This window comes from Armigeres subalbatus, chromosome 2, assembly GCF_024139115.2.
Source record: "Armigeres subalbatus isolate Guangzhou_Male chromosome 2, GZ_Asu_2, whole genome shotgun sequence".
NCBI lineage: Eukaryota > Metazoa > Arthropoda > Insecta > Diptera > Culicidae > Armigeres > Armigeres subalbatus.
The window spans coordinates 286,478,526-286,496,781 of NC_085140.1; the positions used below are offsets into that span (position 1 = coordinate 286,478,526).

At 36.5% G+C, this 18,256-nt stretch overlaps 1 protein-coding gene across 4 annotated transcripts in view; it reads right to left on the reverse strand.

The window, feature by feature from the left end:
- Positions 1-18,256, reverse strand: part of LOC134212362 (sodium/potassium/calcium exchanger Nckx30C) — a 252,361-nt gene that overhangs the window by 47,164 nt on the left and 186,941 nt on the right. For 3 of the 4 annotated variants that reach the window (XM_062690140.1, XM_062690139.1, XM_062690137.1), the window contains one exon: positions 2,180-2,376. In XM_062690140.1, coding sequence (XP_062546124.1) covers positions 2,180-2,376 — 197 coding nt within the window. The remainder of the gene's footprint in view (positions 1-2,179; positions 2,377-18,256) is intronic. The other variant, XM_062690138.1, reaches the window with a different exon arrangement.

An 18,256-nucleotide genomic window follows, 5' to 3' on the forward strand; every position in this document is an offset into this window, starting at 1 on the left:
TCCGGAAAATCGAGTTTTGTCTGTTCCGCGCCCGTTTGTATCATGCCTTGTTCGCCCTCGTGCGGTGTTGCATCAATCTCGCTCATGCTGCATTCTTCTCCTCAACTAACTGCTCACATTCGCCGTGAATTCAGTGATTTTATATGGAGCTTTATTTGTTGGCCTTTTGTACCGGGTTCTCGGAACCTATTCCGTTTCCATCGCAAGGCCAGTTTTACCCTACCAAGAAACTTAGCCGTTTTCTAGATTACTCATGAGATTCTGAGAAGTTTGAATTGTCGGAAGACCGACTTAATTCGTGGTTCATCGTTTTTCTTTTATACCGGATATTCCGGAATCTGTTCCGTGGTCATCCGGAGGGCAATTTATATCTATATGACTATTGTTGTCAATCATCCACATTGATTATTAGTTACTCATACTAAAACACCTGCTATGACGCTATAAATTTAAAAAAATATTGAACATTTGCTCAAAAAATGACTTATGCCATACTTCAAAACGCCCCCCTCTAAAAGAGGAAGAGTCATCCTGAGTATTTGGCCCGTCTACTTTCTGGAACTACTATTCCCCGTTGAAACCGCTTGCGGTTTAGTTGAGAATTGACCGAGAACGAGCTGTTCTCAGTTTTTAAGATTCATCCCGGGAAGGGAAGTTATTTCTTACAACACCCAAAAGTCCAAGCTCTTCAGTAAGGTAAAAATGGGAGAATTTTGAAATTGAAAAAAATCATAACCCTGTTCGCTTTCAATCGATTCATGCGAAATTTTGAGACACGATCAAGTTTTTATTCAAGCTTCGATTCCACATACACCCCCGGAAATATTTGGCATATCAGCCTCATATGACATAAATTTTTAATTATTATAAAGCCATATAAGATGCATACCGACCAAAAATCCAATTGACCGTACAAACATTTTTTTCCTGAAGAAGACATCGAACCCGATGTCGAAACGTCGGACAAAATTCTAAAATTTGTTCTCATAAATCAGGCTGAATAGCCAAAAAATCGCAAAAACCTTATAGTAAGTGGGTGAATATTGTACACTTGAAATGGATTTTATTAAATGTATTGTAATCAAACAGAGAAACTAATGTTCTCACGTTAGTACGCCTCGCAGAAATTATGAACTTATTTGAAGTTCATTTAAAGCTATTTCATAGATCACCACTCGCTAATGCAACAGATTGGAATACATAGGTAGGGTTAAGGCAGTCATTTTCGTCTGCGTGTTTATTTTCGTCATAGTCTCGAAAATCAATAAAAGAGACACTCACATCGTAAGCTCAGGAGAAACGTTCTGCTATAGTGGAGTTCTAGCAACTGGACGTTGCTTTCGTTGGTTTTGGCCCCTACGACCATGGACGGAAATGCCTGCCGTGTCCCTGGGACTCTCGCTCGACATCGCATACAAAAGAAAGATTAAGCGGGCCATCCCAACCGATGCAATGTGATGCGACGGTGAAAATTGTTATTGCGGCTTTGACTCTGGTCAATTCCCTTTTACAACTGTGGATCCCGATTTGTGACGAGCCATCACATTGTGAACGTCTCGTCGGGTGGGTCGCAATAATTGGGTTCCGTGCCACCACGCCGCCGCAGTGGTTCAATGGAAACGACATTTATGCAATCGAACTGACGTGTGTGGTTCGCGGGAAAGTACTTTTAACCACACCGTCAATGGTTGAATAGTTGGGTGGAGGATTTTCGCTACCCAGCCAGTGAGAGACAAAGGAGAAGATTTCCATTACATGATTGCGAGGGCATGGTTGGCCATTTGATTGAGTTCATTAGCAGTCTAATCCTTTCCAATTGTAGAGATTTTAACTAAGATGGAGATACGCTGATAAAGCTTTACATTGTCTAGGTAGATTGTTCAGACGATATATTGGATGTAACAATTACCTATAGTTATAGAAGGTGATTGCTTGAATGTTTGCATTCATTTTATATAATCCTATTCAATTTGCATTTTCGATGAATATGTTGAACCAATATTGTAATCAAACATAATTGGAATTGTGCTTCCGACAACATAGTTATCCAAAAGCCCAATCAAATTTTAATTAAAAGCACTGTGGGGACCAATTCGACTGTTTGTGCGCCGTTGAACTTAACAGCGGGAGTCATTAACTGATAATAGCAACAATGAATCACTGTCAGGAGTATACTTACCGAATCAATTGTCGTATCTATATTTCCATTTGGACGATCACTAGCTAAGGTGGTTTCTCTTAAATTAATCTTAACATGATTCGCCGCGGACGACGTGGCAGCTCCCCGTTGGGGCTTGGTGGCATCCAGTAGCACTTTTAACGACGCTATCGCGTGTAGCTGCGTCGCCTTTTCATCGACTTTACCTGGAACGGGATCTTTTATTATGTTATTACGTAATGTTAGTATGAGATTTGCCAATTATGTATTAAATTTCGGGAACAATTTTGACATTAACGAGTAGTAGCGTTGCTGGCATAAACAGTTTGTTACTTTAGTATAGAACAGCATTCTTATTCTCTGCTTTCTGCCTTTGAAATACATAGAACAATACAAATAGGAACGGATGCACATCGAAACGAGGATATTTACGATATACGACTTTCTAAGTAGGTACACATACAAGTCGATTATACTGGATAGACAATTATTGTGCCGAATACACATTAACCGAGAACAGATAAATTTAGTAACGGCGCAGAGCATAACGATCAACCACTAGAGACTGGGAGCTTATCGATTAGTGAGATTTAGATGGCAAGCATTTGATATGCATTTGATGCAGCTTTATTTCTAAGACAATGCAATGGCTTGATGCGGCGCAATAGTAGAATTGATATATCCAATAATTCGTATGTATCGATGTCTCGAGTGGCGTGTCTATGAATAGAAATGAGCACTAAGTTGGCATCGTTTGATTTGACCTTTGTTAACGAAGCAAATACTATAGCTATATAAAATGTATGTCGTGATAGTTCTACACTTGAATGGCCGTAAGGATTGTAATCGTCATCATAACCACTACAATCAGGGCAGCCGGCTATCGTAACTGTAAGCAATTAACTAAATGACACAAAGCGCTATCAAATGCTACACATTCATTGCATGTTAGAATATACGATCGTGATTCTATGATACAATTAGTTTATTTACCATGTCATGTTTGTGCTTCATGATTAGAGGAACCTAACTGACCTAACTCGGAAATAGTAAGAGTTTTCGAGTTGTAGAATTGAAGTTCTTTAACAGATTTTGCCAATATTTTGTGTTTTATTACAAAATGCAGTGATTATATTCGAGTTGCATTGTGTATTACAATTGAATCATTTGTTTGAGAAACTGCATATATTCATTTTACACAATTTCGAAAAAACAACAAAAAACTGTTTTTGAACAAATTGGAACCGACTCTTTCGATTTCTTCGATACAGATTAATAGTTTTTGGCAAAACTCAACACCCTGGGGCATTTCCAGTGCTAAAACTGTAAGCATTACTCCACAATTGCTCTTCAACGTGCATGGACTGGACATATATAGTTTCTCAAACAAACGAAAAAAAAAATTATACATTCCTGAACAAATTTTTTTTTTCGTGTGTTTTGTCAGAAAAGGTTTTTTTGGACGTGGATTCAGAATATATAAAAATCTCATTTTGGCCAAAAATGTTACATATGCAGTTTCTCAAACAAACGGTTCTATTTGGTTTCAGCTATTAGAAATTGAGTAGATCGGACTGTGGGCTCAAAGTTTTGGCAATAATACAAGTTTTTATACGCAAAACAAGCTAAAAAATACTCAAACATATTTTTTGTACATCTAAAGCACAAGAAAGGCTATACACTCCTTAATTACTATTCATTATGTACTCAAATAATTTGACATTATTGATCATTGTTTCCATTAATAATTAAAGTATTGTCCATGTGTTACAAAATTATAGAAGGGACACTAGATATCCAAAAAAATTAGACATTGCCACCCTCACGTTGCAGCAAACCCAATTAAAAAATTAAAGCGAAAACGAAAATCGTTTTACACAAAAACAACAACCTAGCATTTTTCTTATTGTATTATTTACGTAACAAAAAGCTTAATATTGAGCTTTTACTGCTTTGTTGAATTCCTCGCTTTTCTCGGCAACAACCGAATCATATCAAATTTAAGTAAATATTTTCTTTCCTCAGCGAACGACCACCGACTAAAAGTCATTTATTTTCCGAAATGCAAAAAAAAAATCGTCAGCCACGTTTAATGTGTTTCTTCAACATCCTGTATCGAACCGATTGGAAGAATGTCAACAGGGAAAAAGTAAAATGCTACAGCGAAAAGCACAAGACGGAAAAATAACACAGTGGAACCTTAGACGACGCCCCGGTATCTCGGTAGCCATTAGTGATTCTTCGTTATCACGTTATGCTGGGCAGGCATTCCACTGTCAGCTCGATATGCTTTGCAAGACATGCCCCCAATGGCAAATGGGAAAGGAAAAAAATAATAAATAAACGAGTCGGAAAAGTTCGACTAGAAATAGGCTGCCGGCCCTGAAGGGAAGTGGTTCACAAGAATAGGGGAAAAGTCTCACTTTTGACACTTTCTCTGAACTGAATGCGGGACAAGTAGGGGAAAATGCCAATTGTTGACAATTGAAGCCGTTTGCCAAATTGAAAGGCTAAAATGATGATTTTTTACTGTAAAGCAAATATAAAGCTCCGTCCTTGAACATTGGTGTTCAATTATTGTGATAGCTATTGTCACAAGTTATTTTGATCTCAAAGTATCATCATGTCAACCTGTCTTGTATCAGTAATACAATTTAAACTGTTAGCTATGCGACAGAAGTATACTAACCAGACATTCAAACACAAAGCTGTTTAAAGGTCCTAATGCCATTTTCTGTTTGTTAATAGTGTTCAGAAAAAAAAACAGAAATCAAATTAAAGAGCAACACAAACGTCTTGCTTCATCTTTTTCTATATAACATAGAGATGAATTTCTGTCTCTCTGACCCTTATAGACTCGGAAACTAATGAACCGATCGGCGTGAAAATTTTAATAAAGGGGTTATTTGGCGCCGGGGAAGTTTCTTAAGATGATCCGAGACCTCTCCCCGCTATAAAGGGGGGGGGGGGGTCTCCCATAAAAATGAAACACATTTCTGCATAACTCTGGAACTGGAATCAGCCAAAAAGAACTAAATTTGGCATGTGAAGGTTTTTGAAGATAAGAAATATTTTTATGATGGTTTGAGACCCATCCCTGCTCTAGAAGGGAGGGTTCCTATACAAATTTAACGCTAGTTTCTGAGTAACGCGAGAACTAACCAAGTAAGTTGAACCCAATTTGGCATTAAAAAAAAAGTTTTGACTTTTGCTCTGCCGAATGAAATCGCAGAGCAAACGTTAAAACTTAAATTGCGAATACCAGATACAGTCGGGATTCGCTGGTTAGGATCTTAATACTTGGGTCACTTTTTAGTTGGGCCTCCGCTGGTTGGGCCATGGCCCAACTAAAAAGCAACCGTACGTCAAAATTCAATGTCAACACGGAAAACGGGATTGGGCGTCACTGGACATCATTTGTGATGTTCATGTCGAAATACACGTGTTCAAATTGCTGTCAGTTGACCCAACTTAAAAACCGAATTCGTTAGTTGGGCCGTGGTCGTGGCCCAACCAGCGAATCGCGACTGTAAATGTTTGTACTAACTAATTAATTTTGAGCCAGACGAAGTTCGATGGGTCAGTTAGTGTGGTATAAAGGAGGCGTGGTGAAGCATTTGCATATTACACGTCACAAAGGTTGTTACTAAGTTTTCTTGACTTGCCCTCCAAATGGCATCGTAATGCGCCATCGTATCCAGGTTACCCGCATTATGTTATCCCAACAATAACATTTATCATAAAAATACAAAAAAAGACGGTTCAAGACATTAAGTACAAGTTTGCTATTCGTGTGGCAATGCGATAATGATGAGAACTTTGCAAGATAAGTTACATTGCTAGACCAACATTTGAAAAGGGCGTAACAGTCAACATTTAATCCTTCTTATTTGTCGTTTACATCTTCTTCTTTTTCAATGGCTCTACATTGCAATTGGAACTTGGCCTGTATTCTATTAGCATTTCCTCAGTTATTAATTGAAAGCTTTTCTATGCCCGTCATTCCATGAGTATGTATCTTGTGTGGCAAGTACAATAAATACACTATGCCCAGGGTGTCGAGAAAGTTTCCAACCCGAAAATATCCTAGACCGGACCGAGAATCTCCGGATTGGCAATCCTACGTCTTTGCTCGCAAGGCTACTGGAGACCCCTTTTCGTATACATATATAGCTATATATGTGGACGAAAAATCAGAAGGAATAAATGTTGGCTGTTACGCCCTTTTCAAATATGGGGTTTCTTCCGATAAATCCTTCAAATATGTTTACATTGATTGGGTGTTTTAATCTAAAAACTCTGTATAATTTGCGTATAATTATTGGATTACATATATATCGTTAGGGTAGCTGGCAATAGTCGCATTCTGTCAATGCTGTATTTTACCCTATTGTAAATGGAGAGAACACGACAATTATGAGAAGAAAGACGTTGTTTGACTGGTGTTAAATAAACGATTTAAGATAAACGCAAAAAAGGACAACCCCAGATCGTTGAGCCCAAATCGACTTTTGACGAATTCGACTAAAAGGAGCGTGTGAAAGAGATATCTCGTATTGCTATGTAAATCCTCGCAATTTTTTTCTATTAGATGCACCAACTTGAAACAACCTGATCTGGAATCATCTCTAAGGGATGACTGTCAAGAACTTTTTTGTTCAATGCATAATATCCCTTTGTTCTACTTACAATTTTCACCCTACAGTGATCGATTTCTAATTAAAACAGGACTGTGTTCTATCTCACAAATGTGGCTGGAACATGTTGCTTCAATTAGCCAACCCTTAGTTTAAAAGCGTCCCAATCAACGGACATCCGTTGTATATCTCAATGTAGAAATATGAACTATGAACAATACTTTAAAGTGCAAGGAGGCCACCAATTCGAACATGCGGTCGGAACACATTGTGGAATTGGAACCGCTCACTAATTTTCCTTCTGTTGTGAATGGCACGACATTGCAATGGCATCTCATTTCTTTTGATCTGGTTGGTCCTCGTCCCATGAACATGCAAGATACATTGATTATTTGAAGTATGTCAAACAACCAACGCATAAAAAATCTCGTTTCTGGGACCATGTCTAATAAGGCTCTACCAAGTGCGGTCGAAATTTCATCCGAATCAGCTGAAAATTTGACAGGAGTCCTATTTTAGCATAAGAATTGTGATTCTGGGCTGACCTTTTTTGAAAACATGAAGAGGTCTAATGTAGAGCATTAAAATAATAAGTCAAATATTGTTTTTAGAAGGTAGGTACAGAAGATTTTATGAGAACCCAAGCAGCACAAGTTGAACAAATATGGTTGCAGTAACCATATTGTGACTGAATCCGGTCATATATAAGTTACAGTGATTGGTGTGCAATATGTGTGCTTCTCAGGAATATTTTGGGTCCAATCCAAGGCCAGTCCCATTTCCCATTCTCTTTTCATATTCCATCAATCGCATGGAAATGGAGTTCATTCGGTTTCCATCTTCTGTCCTATATACCTTCTACTCAACTATTCCAGCTAGAAGTGTGCGCCGGTCCGAAAATTATCGTCGGCGACGGTGAACGGTGGCTAAAGGTATTTGGAGGTATTCAGTCTTATGCGCAATCCCCCTAAAAGTGAGATGAAAATTTATAGTCGAGTCAAGTACGAGACACTGAAGACGGCCTTACTGTTGAGGTCGAAATACGTATCTGTCAAGATACAATTAAGTGGTGGAATTCAATGGGATTGTATAAACTCGTCTTATGACAGGTGAAAATTTATGTTTTTCCCATTTACAACACACAACAATGATAAATGTCTTCACGAGAGTTGTAGCAAAAATTCTCCTGATAAACGTTGTCGGCACCAAGTTCATAATTTCATTACTTTTGGAGATTTATTCCTTTTTATTTTAATTTTATTTTAAGCTTTGAACATGTTCGACGGATAGCATACAAGCGTATGAAGACGCATGGTGCGCTGATTCATTAACTCCTTGTGATGGGAGATTGATTATGCTTTGCATAATAGGAAAAGTTTTTTGATGAAACATTCCTTACAACTCTACAGTTCAGGTATTATTTTAAAGTGCATTACTTTTACTTTGTTATGTGTAAGAGATAGACTGCCACAATTTGCCCGCTGTTAAGTTGCAGTTAATTCAAATATAACTAAAAAAATCAATAAAACTGTTATTACTCTTTTATTTTTCTAGTTTTCAAAGCGCAATAGCCACCAAAGGGTGTATTTTAATATTATCTGAAAATGAAAAAGATTGATGAAAAACCAATTTTTAAGGGGTTGTCAGCATAAAACGTAAAAAATCTCCTAAAGTAACGGTATTACGAACTTTTGCTACAACTTTGATTTATGTTGTACAGTGGAAAAAAAATTATCTCAATTTTAGGTGGAATGATCGGTAAGCGCATTAACTTACTGATAAAATGTCTCAAAGACACCATTACGCTACATTCACATAACATATAGGCATGTTTGCCGTAGCATGTGGTCCTTCGATTATTTTGGAACGCTAGCGAACCTAGCGGTGGAAGTCAAACTTTGTGCTACATTGCATAAATTATATAATAAACGCGCTAAAAATACGATTTTACCCGCTATGCGTCGGCGTTAATCAGCGCGTCGATTTTTTATTGCGTTTGTTTATTAAACATTTATTTTTATTTAATGTTTTAATATTTTCATGTTGAATTTAAACATTGAATTTCCATAAAAATCTAATAAATTTCTTCAGGAAATTCATTCACAAAATTTCCCAAAATACAATTTTGATTTCCGCTGAAATTTTCACTAGCGATTCTTTGAAATTTCTATGGTAAAAACTTTTTTAGAATTTCCAAGTGAACCTCTTTGCAATTTTCAAGGAAAATTTTTCGGAATTTCCAAAGAAAATTCTATGGGATTTCCGAGATGAACTTGTTTGGAGTTCCCAAGTGTTTGGAATTTTTAAGAGAAAATATTTTCCACGGAAAGTTGTTCAGAATTGCCTTGGGAAGTTTTTCGGAATTTCCAAATAAAATTCTTTGGAGTTTCCTGGTGAAATTCTCTGCAGGCTTCACGAGAAATTCTTTGGAATTTCCACATAACTTTTTTTCTGGTGAAATTCTGGGAATTGAACCCATGATCATCCGGTTATAATGCGAACTTGTAACCAACTACACTACCAACATGGATATTACATGGTTATTAAGTCAAAAATGTTTTGGCCAAAAGTGACATAAGGTCGAATTGGTAATTTGGCCGAAAAAGCCGTTTAACAGGTCGTTTGGCAGAAATAGTCGTTAAGCCAAACAGGTCATGTGGTCGAAAATGCCGTTCTCCCGAAACGGTTGTTTGGCAGAAAGGGTAGTTTGCCTGAAAATGTCATTTGATGGCTGAAAATGTCTTTAACTGAACTGTTCTGACTACACTTCGCACCATTTGACACATGCCATACCTAATCGTTATTGTGAATGATTTGTAGTGGAATACGATAGCCATGTAACCTCATTGCACAGTGGTCCAGGTAGCATACAAAGCTGTAATAAGTTGTTCAAGCCGAAAATAGCAGAGATAGAAAAAAAAACTTTGTTCTACAAAGTTGCTCCTAACGGTAAGGGGCTTATTAAGGTTTTCATAAAAATTAGGGTGGGCCACATTTGAAAAATAAATAAAAATAAAACTTTTTCATTTGCAGAGATACGGGTATACAATGTTCTGCGAAGTTGTACTTCAGCCAGATTCCAAGAATATTGCTCCAAAAATTATTTCTCTAGCTCTTAAATTCACTGATTTAGAGCAATTTTCCCAAGTTTACTTAGGGTGACCCTTAAAAAAACAGTTTTTCTGCTCTAACTTTTTTGTTTCAAATTTCTCAGCAGACCACTTTTTGTGCTTTGCAGGGCGCAACTTTTCATGGTCTTAGCGTTGACATATCTCATGTGGATCAAAAGTTATTGATGTTTTTCTTCGAAAAAAACGTTTTCTTCTGACAGCTGTATCTATGAATGGCGCAAACATTTTTTCAATCTGTTTTCTCGACCTTATTCTACTATTTTCAGGCTTCATTTTAGGGTATTGAAATCAAGGGGATAATTGAAAATAACCCCAATGAAAAATTACCGTTTTTTTTCCATTTTTAAGCACTAATTTTGTTGGAGTAATGACAGTTTTGGTGAGTCGAGTATTGACAAAAATCGAGGGGTCCATAAAAGTGATTTCGTCTATAATTAACGAGGGGTCCATGTTTCTGAAAAATTTAACTCGGATCCCTAATGAACTCGCCGAAAGCTTTTGAATGAACATAAATTTAGGCATTTTCAAAGACCTCGTGCAAATAGTGGCCCGGTCTCAGCAAGAATTACTCACATGTATAAGATACGAAATAACAAAAAGTAATATACAAAATATTCAAGGCATAACATATGTTGTTATTACAATATCAAAGGCAAAACATAATTATTTTTCGTTTTGTATTAAAATATCCGACAATGTAAGTATTAAGTATTTATTTGGGATATTAATTTATTTTGGATATTAATTTTTGTTACTATATTTTGTCATGTCACTTCTTATTCATATCAAGTTCAAAAGAACTGCTGTTTTCAAGATATTAGCTTCTGCTCAGGCTCTATAACAAAATGGTGTGGCGTTTGCCATATCACGAAGTAAGCCATGGAAGCAAAACACATAAAACTAGCAAATTAGTGCTTGAAAATGAACGATAACGGTAAAAAACGGTAATTTTTCATTGCAATAATATGGGGTTAGTTTCAATTATCCCCTCGATTTAAACACCCTGAAATTAAGCCTGAAAGTAGTAGAATAAGGTCGAGAAAACAGATTGAAAAAATGTTTGCGCCATTCATAGATACAGCTGTCAGAAGAAAACGTTTTTTTCGAAGAAAAACATCAATAACTTTTGATCCACATGAGATATGGCAACGCTAAGGCCATGAAAAGTTGCGCCCTGCAAAGCACAAGAAGTGTTTTTTTAAGGGTCACCCTAAGTAAACTTGGGAAAATTGCTCTAAATCAGTTAATTTAAGAGCTAGAGAAATAATTTTTGGAGCAAAATTCTTGGAATCTGGCTGAACTACAACTTCGCACAACATTGTATACCCGTATTCCTGCAAATGAAAAAGTTTAATTTTTATTTTTTTTTAAAATGTGGCCCACCCTATTTTTTATGAAAACCCCAATAAGCCCCTTACCGTTAGGAGCAACTTTGTAGAACAAAGTTTTTTTCTATCTCTGCTATTTTCGGCATGAACAACTTATTACCACTTTGTCTCCTCCCTGGATCAATGTGCATTGATATCGTTTAGGTATATTGTTCGCATTTTGTATTAAACTCTAACGCTGTGTTCTTAGAAATTGAACTCTTTCCTTATAATTTGCATCTGAACTACTTCTTCTTCAATGACTCTACATTCCAACTGGAGCTTGGCCTGCTTTTCAATTCAGTATTCTATTCACATTTCCTCTGTTATTGATTGAAAGCTTTTCTATGCCCGCCATTACATGATTAAGTATCTTGAGTGGCAAGTACAATGAATACATTATGCCCAGGGAGTCGAAAATGTTTCCCACCCGAAAACATCCTAGACCGGACTGAGAATCGAACTCTCCATCTCCGTATTGGCAATCCTACGCCGTTGCTCGCAAGGCTACTGGAGACCCCTATCTGAACTACTTAGTTTAGATAAAACTAGAAGCCCAGTTCTAGTGCAGAAAGGCTATAGGTTTGTAGATATTAATAATCTAGGTTACATTTGAACGGAAATCGTATACATTACCAACAATCGAAACCACCGCTTTAGTGGTCATCGGGGATCTCTTTGTTACGTATTAACTACGATCAGGTAAACATTACTTTGATTACCTTGATTAAGATTTGCGGCTGAGAATCGGGAAGCGCAAGCTAGAAGTGTGAGTGAAGCAGCAGCAGACCATGTAAGCATAACGTAAATTCTAAAATATCGTCTCATTATAATGCTGAAATATATTTCCAGATTTGAACTGTCGTTGAGTAACTCTATTGCTACAAAATACTTCAACAATATGAACAGGTAATATGTTCAAAAATGTGAACCTGTTCGGCCAAATGATCATTTCAGCCAAATGACCTGTTCGGTTAAACCACTTTTTCGACCAAAGGACCAGTTCGGTAGAATAGACAGAATATCCCAGTTATCCATTTCGCCCAAATGACGTTTTCAGCCACATGCGTATCGGCCTAATGCATTGTTTAGCCAAATGACATATTCGGCCAAATGTTTCGACCGAAGACTGTCGGCCAAACTTCCCTTCGATTAGCCGAAAGTCATTCGGCGGAAAGCCACTTTGCTGAACAATGCGATAAGCCGAAAGCTGGTCTAGGTTATTAGGTGGATAATGGTTTGGCTGAATATGTTATTTGACTGGAAGCGCCATACGACCAAACGGGACATACGAACGAACTGTTAATTTTGCCGAAAAAGTCGATTGCACTAACAGATCATTTGGCCGAAAATGTCGTTTGGCTGAAAATGTTATTTGGCAGAAAATGCCATTTGACGGAAAATGGACATATGGTCGAAAGTGTCGTTTGGCCGAATGGTCATACGGCTGAGAATGTCATTCTCTAAACGGAGCAAGTTGACAAAAATGGCGACTCGTTCGATCGAACGACTTTTTAAACAAAAGTTCTACTAGTTCGGCCAAACGATACCTACATATGCTGCCAAATGGCATTTTCGGTCATGTGTCCATTTCGGTCAGATGGGATTTGGCCCAGTGGTTTGTTCGGTCAAATTACATAAATATTCGATCAAACAACTTCCGGGCTTGTGGCCTTTGGATAAACGGCTCTTCTCCGTTCAAAAATGGGATTGAAACAAAAAATTCTTAGGATTTCAAGGGGAAATCCTTGCAAATTTCCACGGAAACGTCTTCGGAAATTTCATTGGAAAGTCTTCGAAATTACCTCCGGACATTTTCCGGAATGGGTACTTGTATTCTCCACAATTACCAAAGAAAATTCTACCAATTGTTCACGGAAATGGAAGTTTTTCTTGATTTGAATGGAAAATTTTTCGAAATGTCAACGTGAAGTTTATGAAAGTTTAATGCAAATCATTGGCATTTCCACGAAGAGATTGCTGGGGATGTATTGACCATATCAATCAATTTTCGCATTCGTATATCATGAGGCTAACACGATGATACTTCTATGCCTAGGAAAGTCGAGAAAAATTCCTAGACCGGACCGGAAATCGAACACAGCCACCTTCAGCATGGTCTTACTTTGTAGCCGCGCAACTTACCGCACAGCTAAGCAAGCCCCTGAAATGTCAACATCTACAACTCAATATAATTTTGAAACATGACTATCTAAATTGTTTTTTGAAGTGAAAGATACTTTGGCCATATTTGAAAATGTCGCAAGTGTACATACGAGAGTACATTTTTATGAGCCGTAATTTTTTTTCACAAATACTTATTATCAAATTACATCATCAAAAAACATGCGTTAAATAGAGCGTTAATAAATAAAGCTTCCAAAGAATGATTAAATTTGTTATGATTAATTTATTCAGGTATCATTCAACTCTATGATTCAAGATTATGATAAACGATTAAACTAATCTTTGGCAATGATTAACGATTATGATCAATGAATAAAACGGTTGGAGTATGATTAACGATTACGGATAGTAATTAAATATTGACACAATATGTGTCTAATCAATGATTAACGATAGATATGATTAATGATTACACTGGACGACAAAATCTGAACTTGTGTCACATTTGTAGTTTTCGACCTATGAAATCGACTGATTACCGACGTTAGTTGATTGATTGGGAAAATTCCGACATTATTTGGTCACAAAATTGAAGAAAATTCTCGCTTTAATGGCGTTGAAGTAATGTATACATGATTGCATATTCATAGAAGTTAAAATACTAAGTTAATACGATAATCTAAGTTATTATGATATAGGGGAACTGTTCGGCACTTCATCCCATAGCTCCTATTTCCATCCCATCAAAAACAAAGCAATGAAAAGGAATTTGGTTTGTTTCTTATTTTTATGATTATTATCACCAGTGACACGTGTTAGCAAAAAGAAGCGACGAGATTGGTACTGTATTTCTCTGTTTTGTTATGAGATGAATATATGTTCAGAGAGATGGAAAACGGAACAGTTGAAAACTGGGGTGGCATTACGCATCTCGAATCGAATCACTCGATTCGTACGTTTTTGCATTCGTTTCGAAAACATTGCGGCATTATGTATTTCATTCGACTTCATTCAGTCGCAGTACAAGATTTCGAATGGTGCTGTACTAGCTCAATCGAGTATGTTTTGTCAAACGAAATGTAAACAGAGAGAATAAAAGATAGCTGTCTCCGTGTTTAGTATGCTGCCCGCTGGAGAGACAACCTTCAGCGCATGACGAATGTGAGTAAATAGAGAGAATAGGAGCTACAGCAGCGTGTAGCATGTTGGCATCTTTCGGGGCATGAATTGATAGTTAATTTATAAACAAGCAAATTGTTCTCAATGACTATAAAAAAGAATATTATTTATTGAGCAGTTATTTGAAATTTTCGTTGGCTTTTTTCGGTGAGTACATACACACTAAGCTCAAAGTAGAAGGGAGCAATCGAAAGTAATGAAGAACAGAAATGAAAGATATCGATATCTTCATTACTTTCGATTGCTCCCTTCTACTTTGAGCTTAGTGCGTATGTACTCACCGAAAAAAGCCAACGAAAATTTCAAATAAGAATCTCACGGTGATGAATCCTCCCAAATATTGAGCAGTTGCAACCGATTAAATCATTATGCCGATACGACATGTTTTGTAAATTGAGATATTGTTATGACACAAATTAAAGGTTTTATGTTTATTCGAGTTTATGCAACAGATCCACTTTTGAGCTAAATAATTTAAAGCTAAAGAAGGATTCAATAATTGATGTTTCCATGTGTTTTAGTTCAATGCACTTGGGTCATCTCTTGCGCGTTTTTTTTTATTTAACTCAACTATTTTTAAGTAGATTTTTTCCATAGATTTTTACTGCGGTTTATCGAAATCTTCAAGAAATACGTTGAAACAGCAAAAAACGATTCTAGTTGAAGTCGTTTTTACGTGGATTTCGGGATAATAAAAGATTGCATATTGTTTGGAAACTATAAAAGTAAGTATACTAATGACATTCTTTCCTTCAAGATACAATAATGAAACATTTATTCTCTTCCCGTAGACCGTAGACAAAATAATAACAAAAATAATTAAAAACTTTCAGCAAGAAATGACTCTCGAACAACACTCGAAAGCTGTGTTTCTCATTCGATTAAGTCGTTTTTCAGTGTGCTATCGTGCTTCCATAATGTCAAAACATCTCGTTTTTTTGTACCTCCTCGAGCCTACTCGAACGATGAGTCGTTTTAGAGATCGAATCGAAAGCCGTAATGCCAAACATGTTCGACTCGATAGAATTACGTTCGAATCGAGATGCGCAATACCACCTCTGTTCAGCAGCATATGGAGACGCATGGTACTTCTGTGCAATGATTCGTCTTGAGACTGAACTTTTTATGCAATTTTCACCTAATCCATTTAATTAAATAAAATGTACAAGTGTGTGCATTGCTTTTGTATGGCAACTTGTATTAAGGGAAACCTGAACCTTATTACTTGTTGGGAAATACATGCTTTTGGTTAACGTGTCGAATAGTACGAGCAAGAAATCATGGAAATCATGATTTCAAATATCTGATTCCCGATCGTCTTCTAAGCGATTATCAATCCAATCGAAAACAACAAATGCAACATATAAGCGTCGCGAATACAAATTTACTGTCGACCAGTGTTATGATTAATCAAATTGAATGGTTTGCTCAGTGATCAATAATCAAGTAATCTATCTCAAAGGCAACCATATTGGGTTATTCAAATGTGTAAAAGTTATATGATTGTTATCAAACAAAAATGAATAAAAGCGATGTATGCAATGATTAGGATTGATGATTAATTAATTATTTCATAGTAATAGTGATTAGATTAGTGATTAACGATTATGTGTAAAATCATATTTTTTGTATGATTGTGATTAATGAATAATGATTAATCAACCCATTATTAATTAATCATGATTAAATCTATGATTAATCACTAACGCTTTTGAATATGGTCTGTATGAATCATATACGATTATATTTTGTGTATACGTGTTACCAGTCAGTATAATTCAGATATTCAAAGAATTTTGCGTTAAATGGTTTAAGTATCTGATACTGGGGGATCGACCTTAAGATCTGCAGTGTTTTCTCTAGAACTGTTTTGATTTAATATGTGTATTCAAATATAATACTCCAGAAATCAGATGAATTGCGCCTGATTCTGTTATATTGAGTATATCATTTTGACAATCACCCATATTCCTGTTTACGTTCGATTGCTCATTTGATCGAAAGTTGATGCGCATTCTCGTTTACGCCAGCAAAATCAATTGGAGAAACGGTTCGAACGAACCACATTCGTCCGATGGTATCGTTGCTCCATAAACAAGAATTCGGGCGAGAATTCAAAATTCTGCAAATTTCCTATTCTACTGTGCATTCGAAGCTGAAACAATGAAGAAATGGTTTCTTCGTAGAAGACTGGCGAGTGCCGGCATTCTTTTCCATGTGTATTAAAAAGCAGAACACCTATCATGCAGCATGGCTTACATTTGATCGGTTTATCTATTATCCATTATTCGTATACCTTATGTTGCAATAAACATTTGAATCAAGCTATGTCACAAAGTAGCATTTCAAATCGTAATCACATTATTTCTCTTCGTCATGCAAAACCGGTGTTAACAGGCAGCGAACATAATGGCAAATTTGATGAATTGAAAGCAAATTAAAAGTTTTAACCAACAATTCTTTATGGTTTGAACGTTTTATACCAATAGTAGTTAAAAAACTTTCATCTGGTTTCAACTGTTAAGTATAAGTTCCCATACCGATTTTCTTACCTTCCAAATGCTGGCTAGAATGTGACTACGTTTCAGAAAAGTTAGTTAGAAGCGCTAATATGATCGAACAAAGGTCAAATCAATACGACGATGACGCCTCGGCTGCAATAGCCTTCATAGCTGGGTTGAAATTGACGGTTCTCGCCGGCTCATATTATAGTTTTGCTTACTCCCGACCGAGCTCGCCTAGGCGGGTGTTACGATGCATGGCTAATATAGTTGCGCGATAGGGATGATGAACGACTCTACTGTTTGCAACACAATCAACAAATCTCAAACTTTCTACTTCATTTAACCATAAATGGCAAACATATTAATCTTACTACAAGGTTTAACTTAGGTGATACTAATGCGAATGCTAAATTTCAAGTGCAATATTCCTCGTAAATCATGTGAAATTTACTGCTTGGACTTTTTGCGCTGCTCGACGAATGTAGGAGATACTTTGGTTCACATGAATTATTCGGAATTGAATGTTTTCCACTTTAACGCTTCAAAGAGGAACAAAAAATTGGAAAGAGAATGAAGTACGATAAGCTCAACACAAAGTTTGAATTAATACCAGACAAGATGATGCGGGCGAAGAGTCTGACTCTTGCGATTCGATAGCAATAAATAAAACAGATGCGATTTGTTTTCCCGTGAGAACTATTAAGAAATGAAAAATTGCGACCAAAAAGAATGATAATGATCTATTAAATCATGATTCATATGATATGTTGAGTACTCTTTCTGGAAATCAGTTCGTGGGTCATATGACAATGGCGTTTCTAGATTTGTGTTAAAAAATTTAGATGATATGTTTCTTATAGGATACTGGAGCTATGAATTAAGTAACCAACCATACATAGAAAAAATTATTTAAGTCAATGTTTTAAAACATAGTTGGAATAAATTCTTTCATTAATTTTGTGGATGGGTGTCTCCATCACTCGTAAATAATTTGTGTACTTGGAAATAGAAAATCAAATCGATCAAATCTGTGACGGGTCAACTTGATGTGCGGAATAAACGTAGTGTCGATATCGTGACTGATCATCACTTTTCCAACGACAAACTACGCCTGAGTTGGAAGAAGTTGGACGACGGTTAAACATACTGTAGT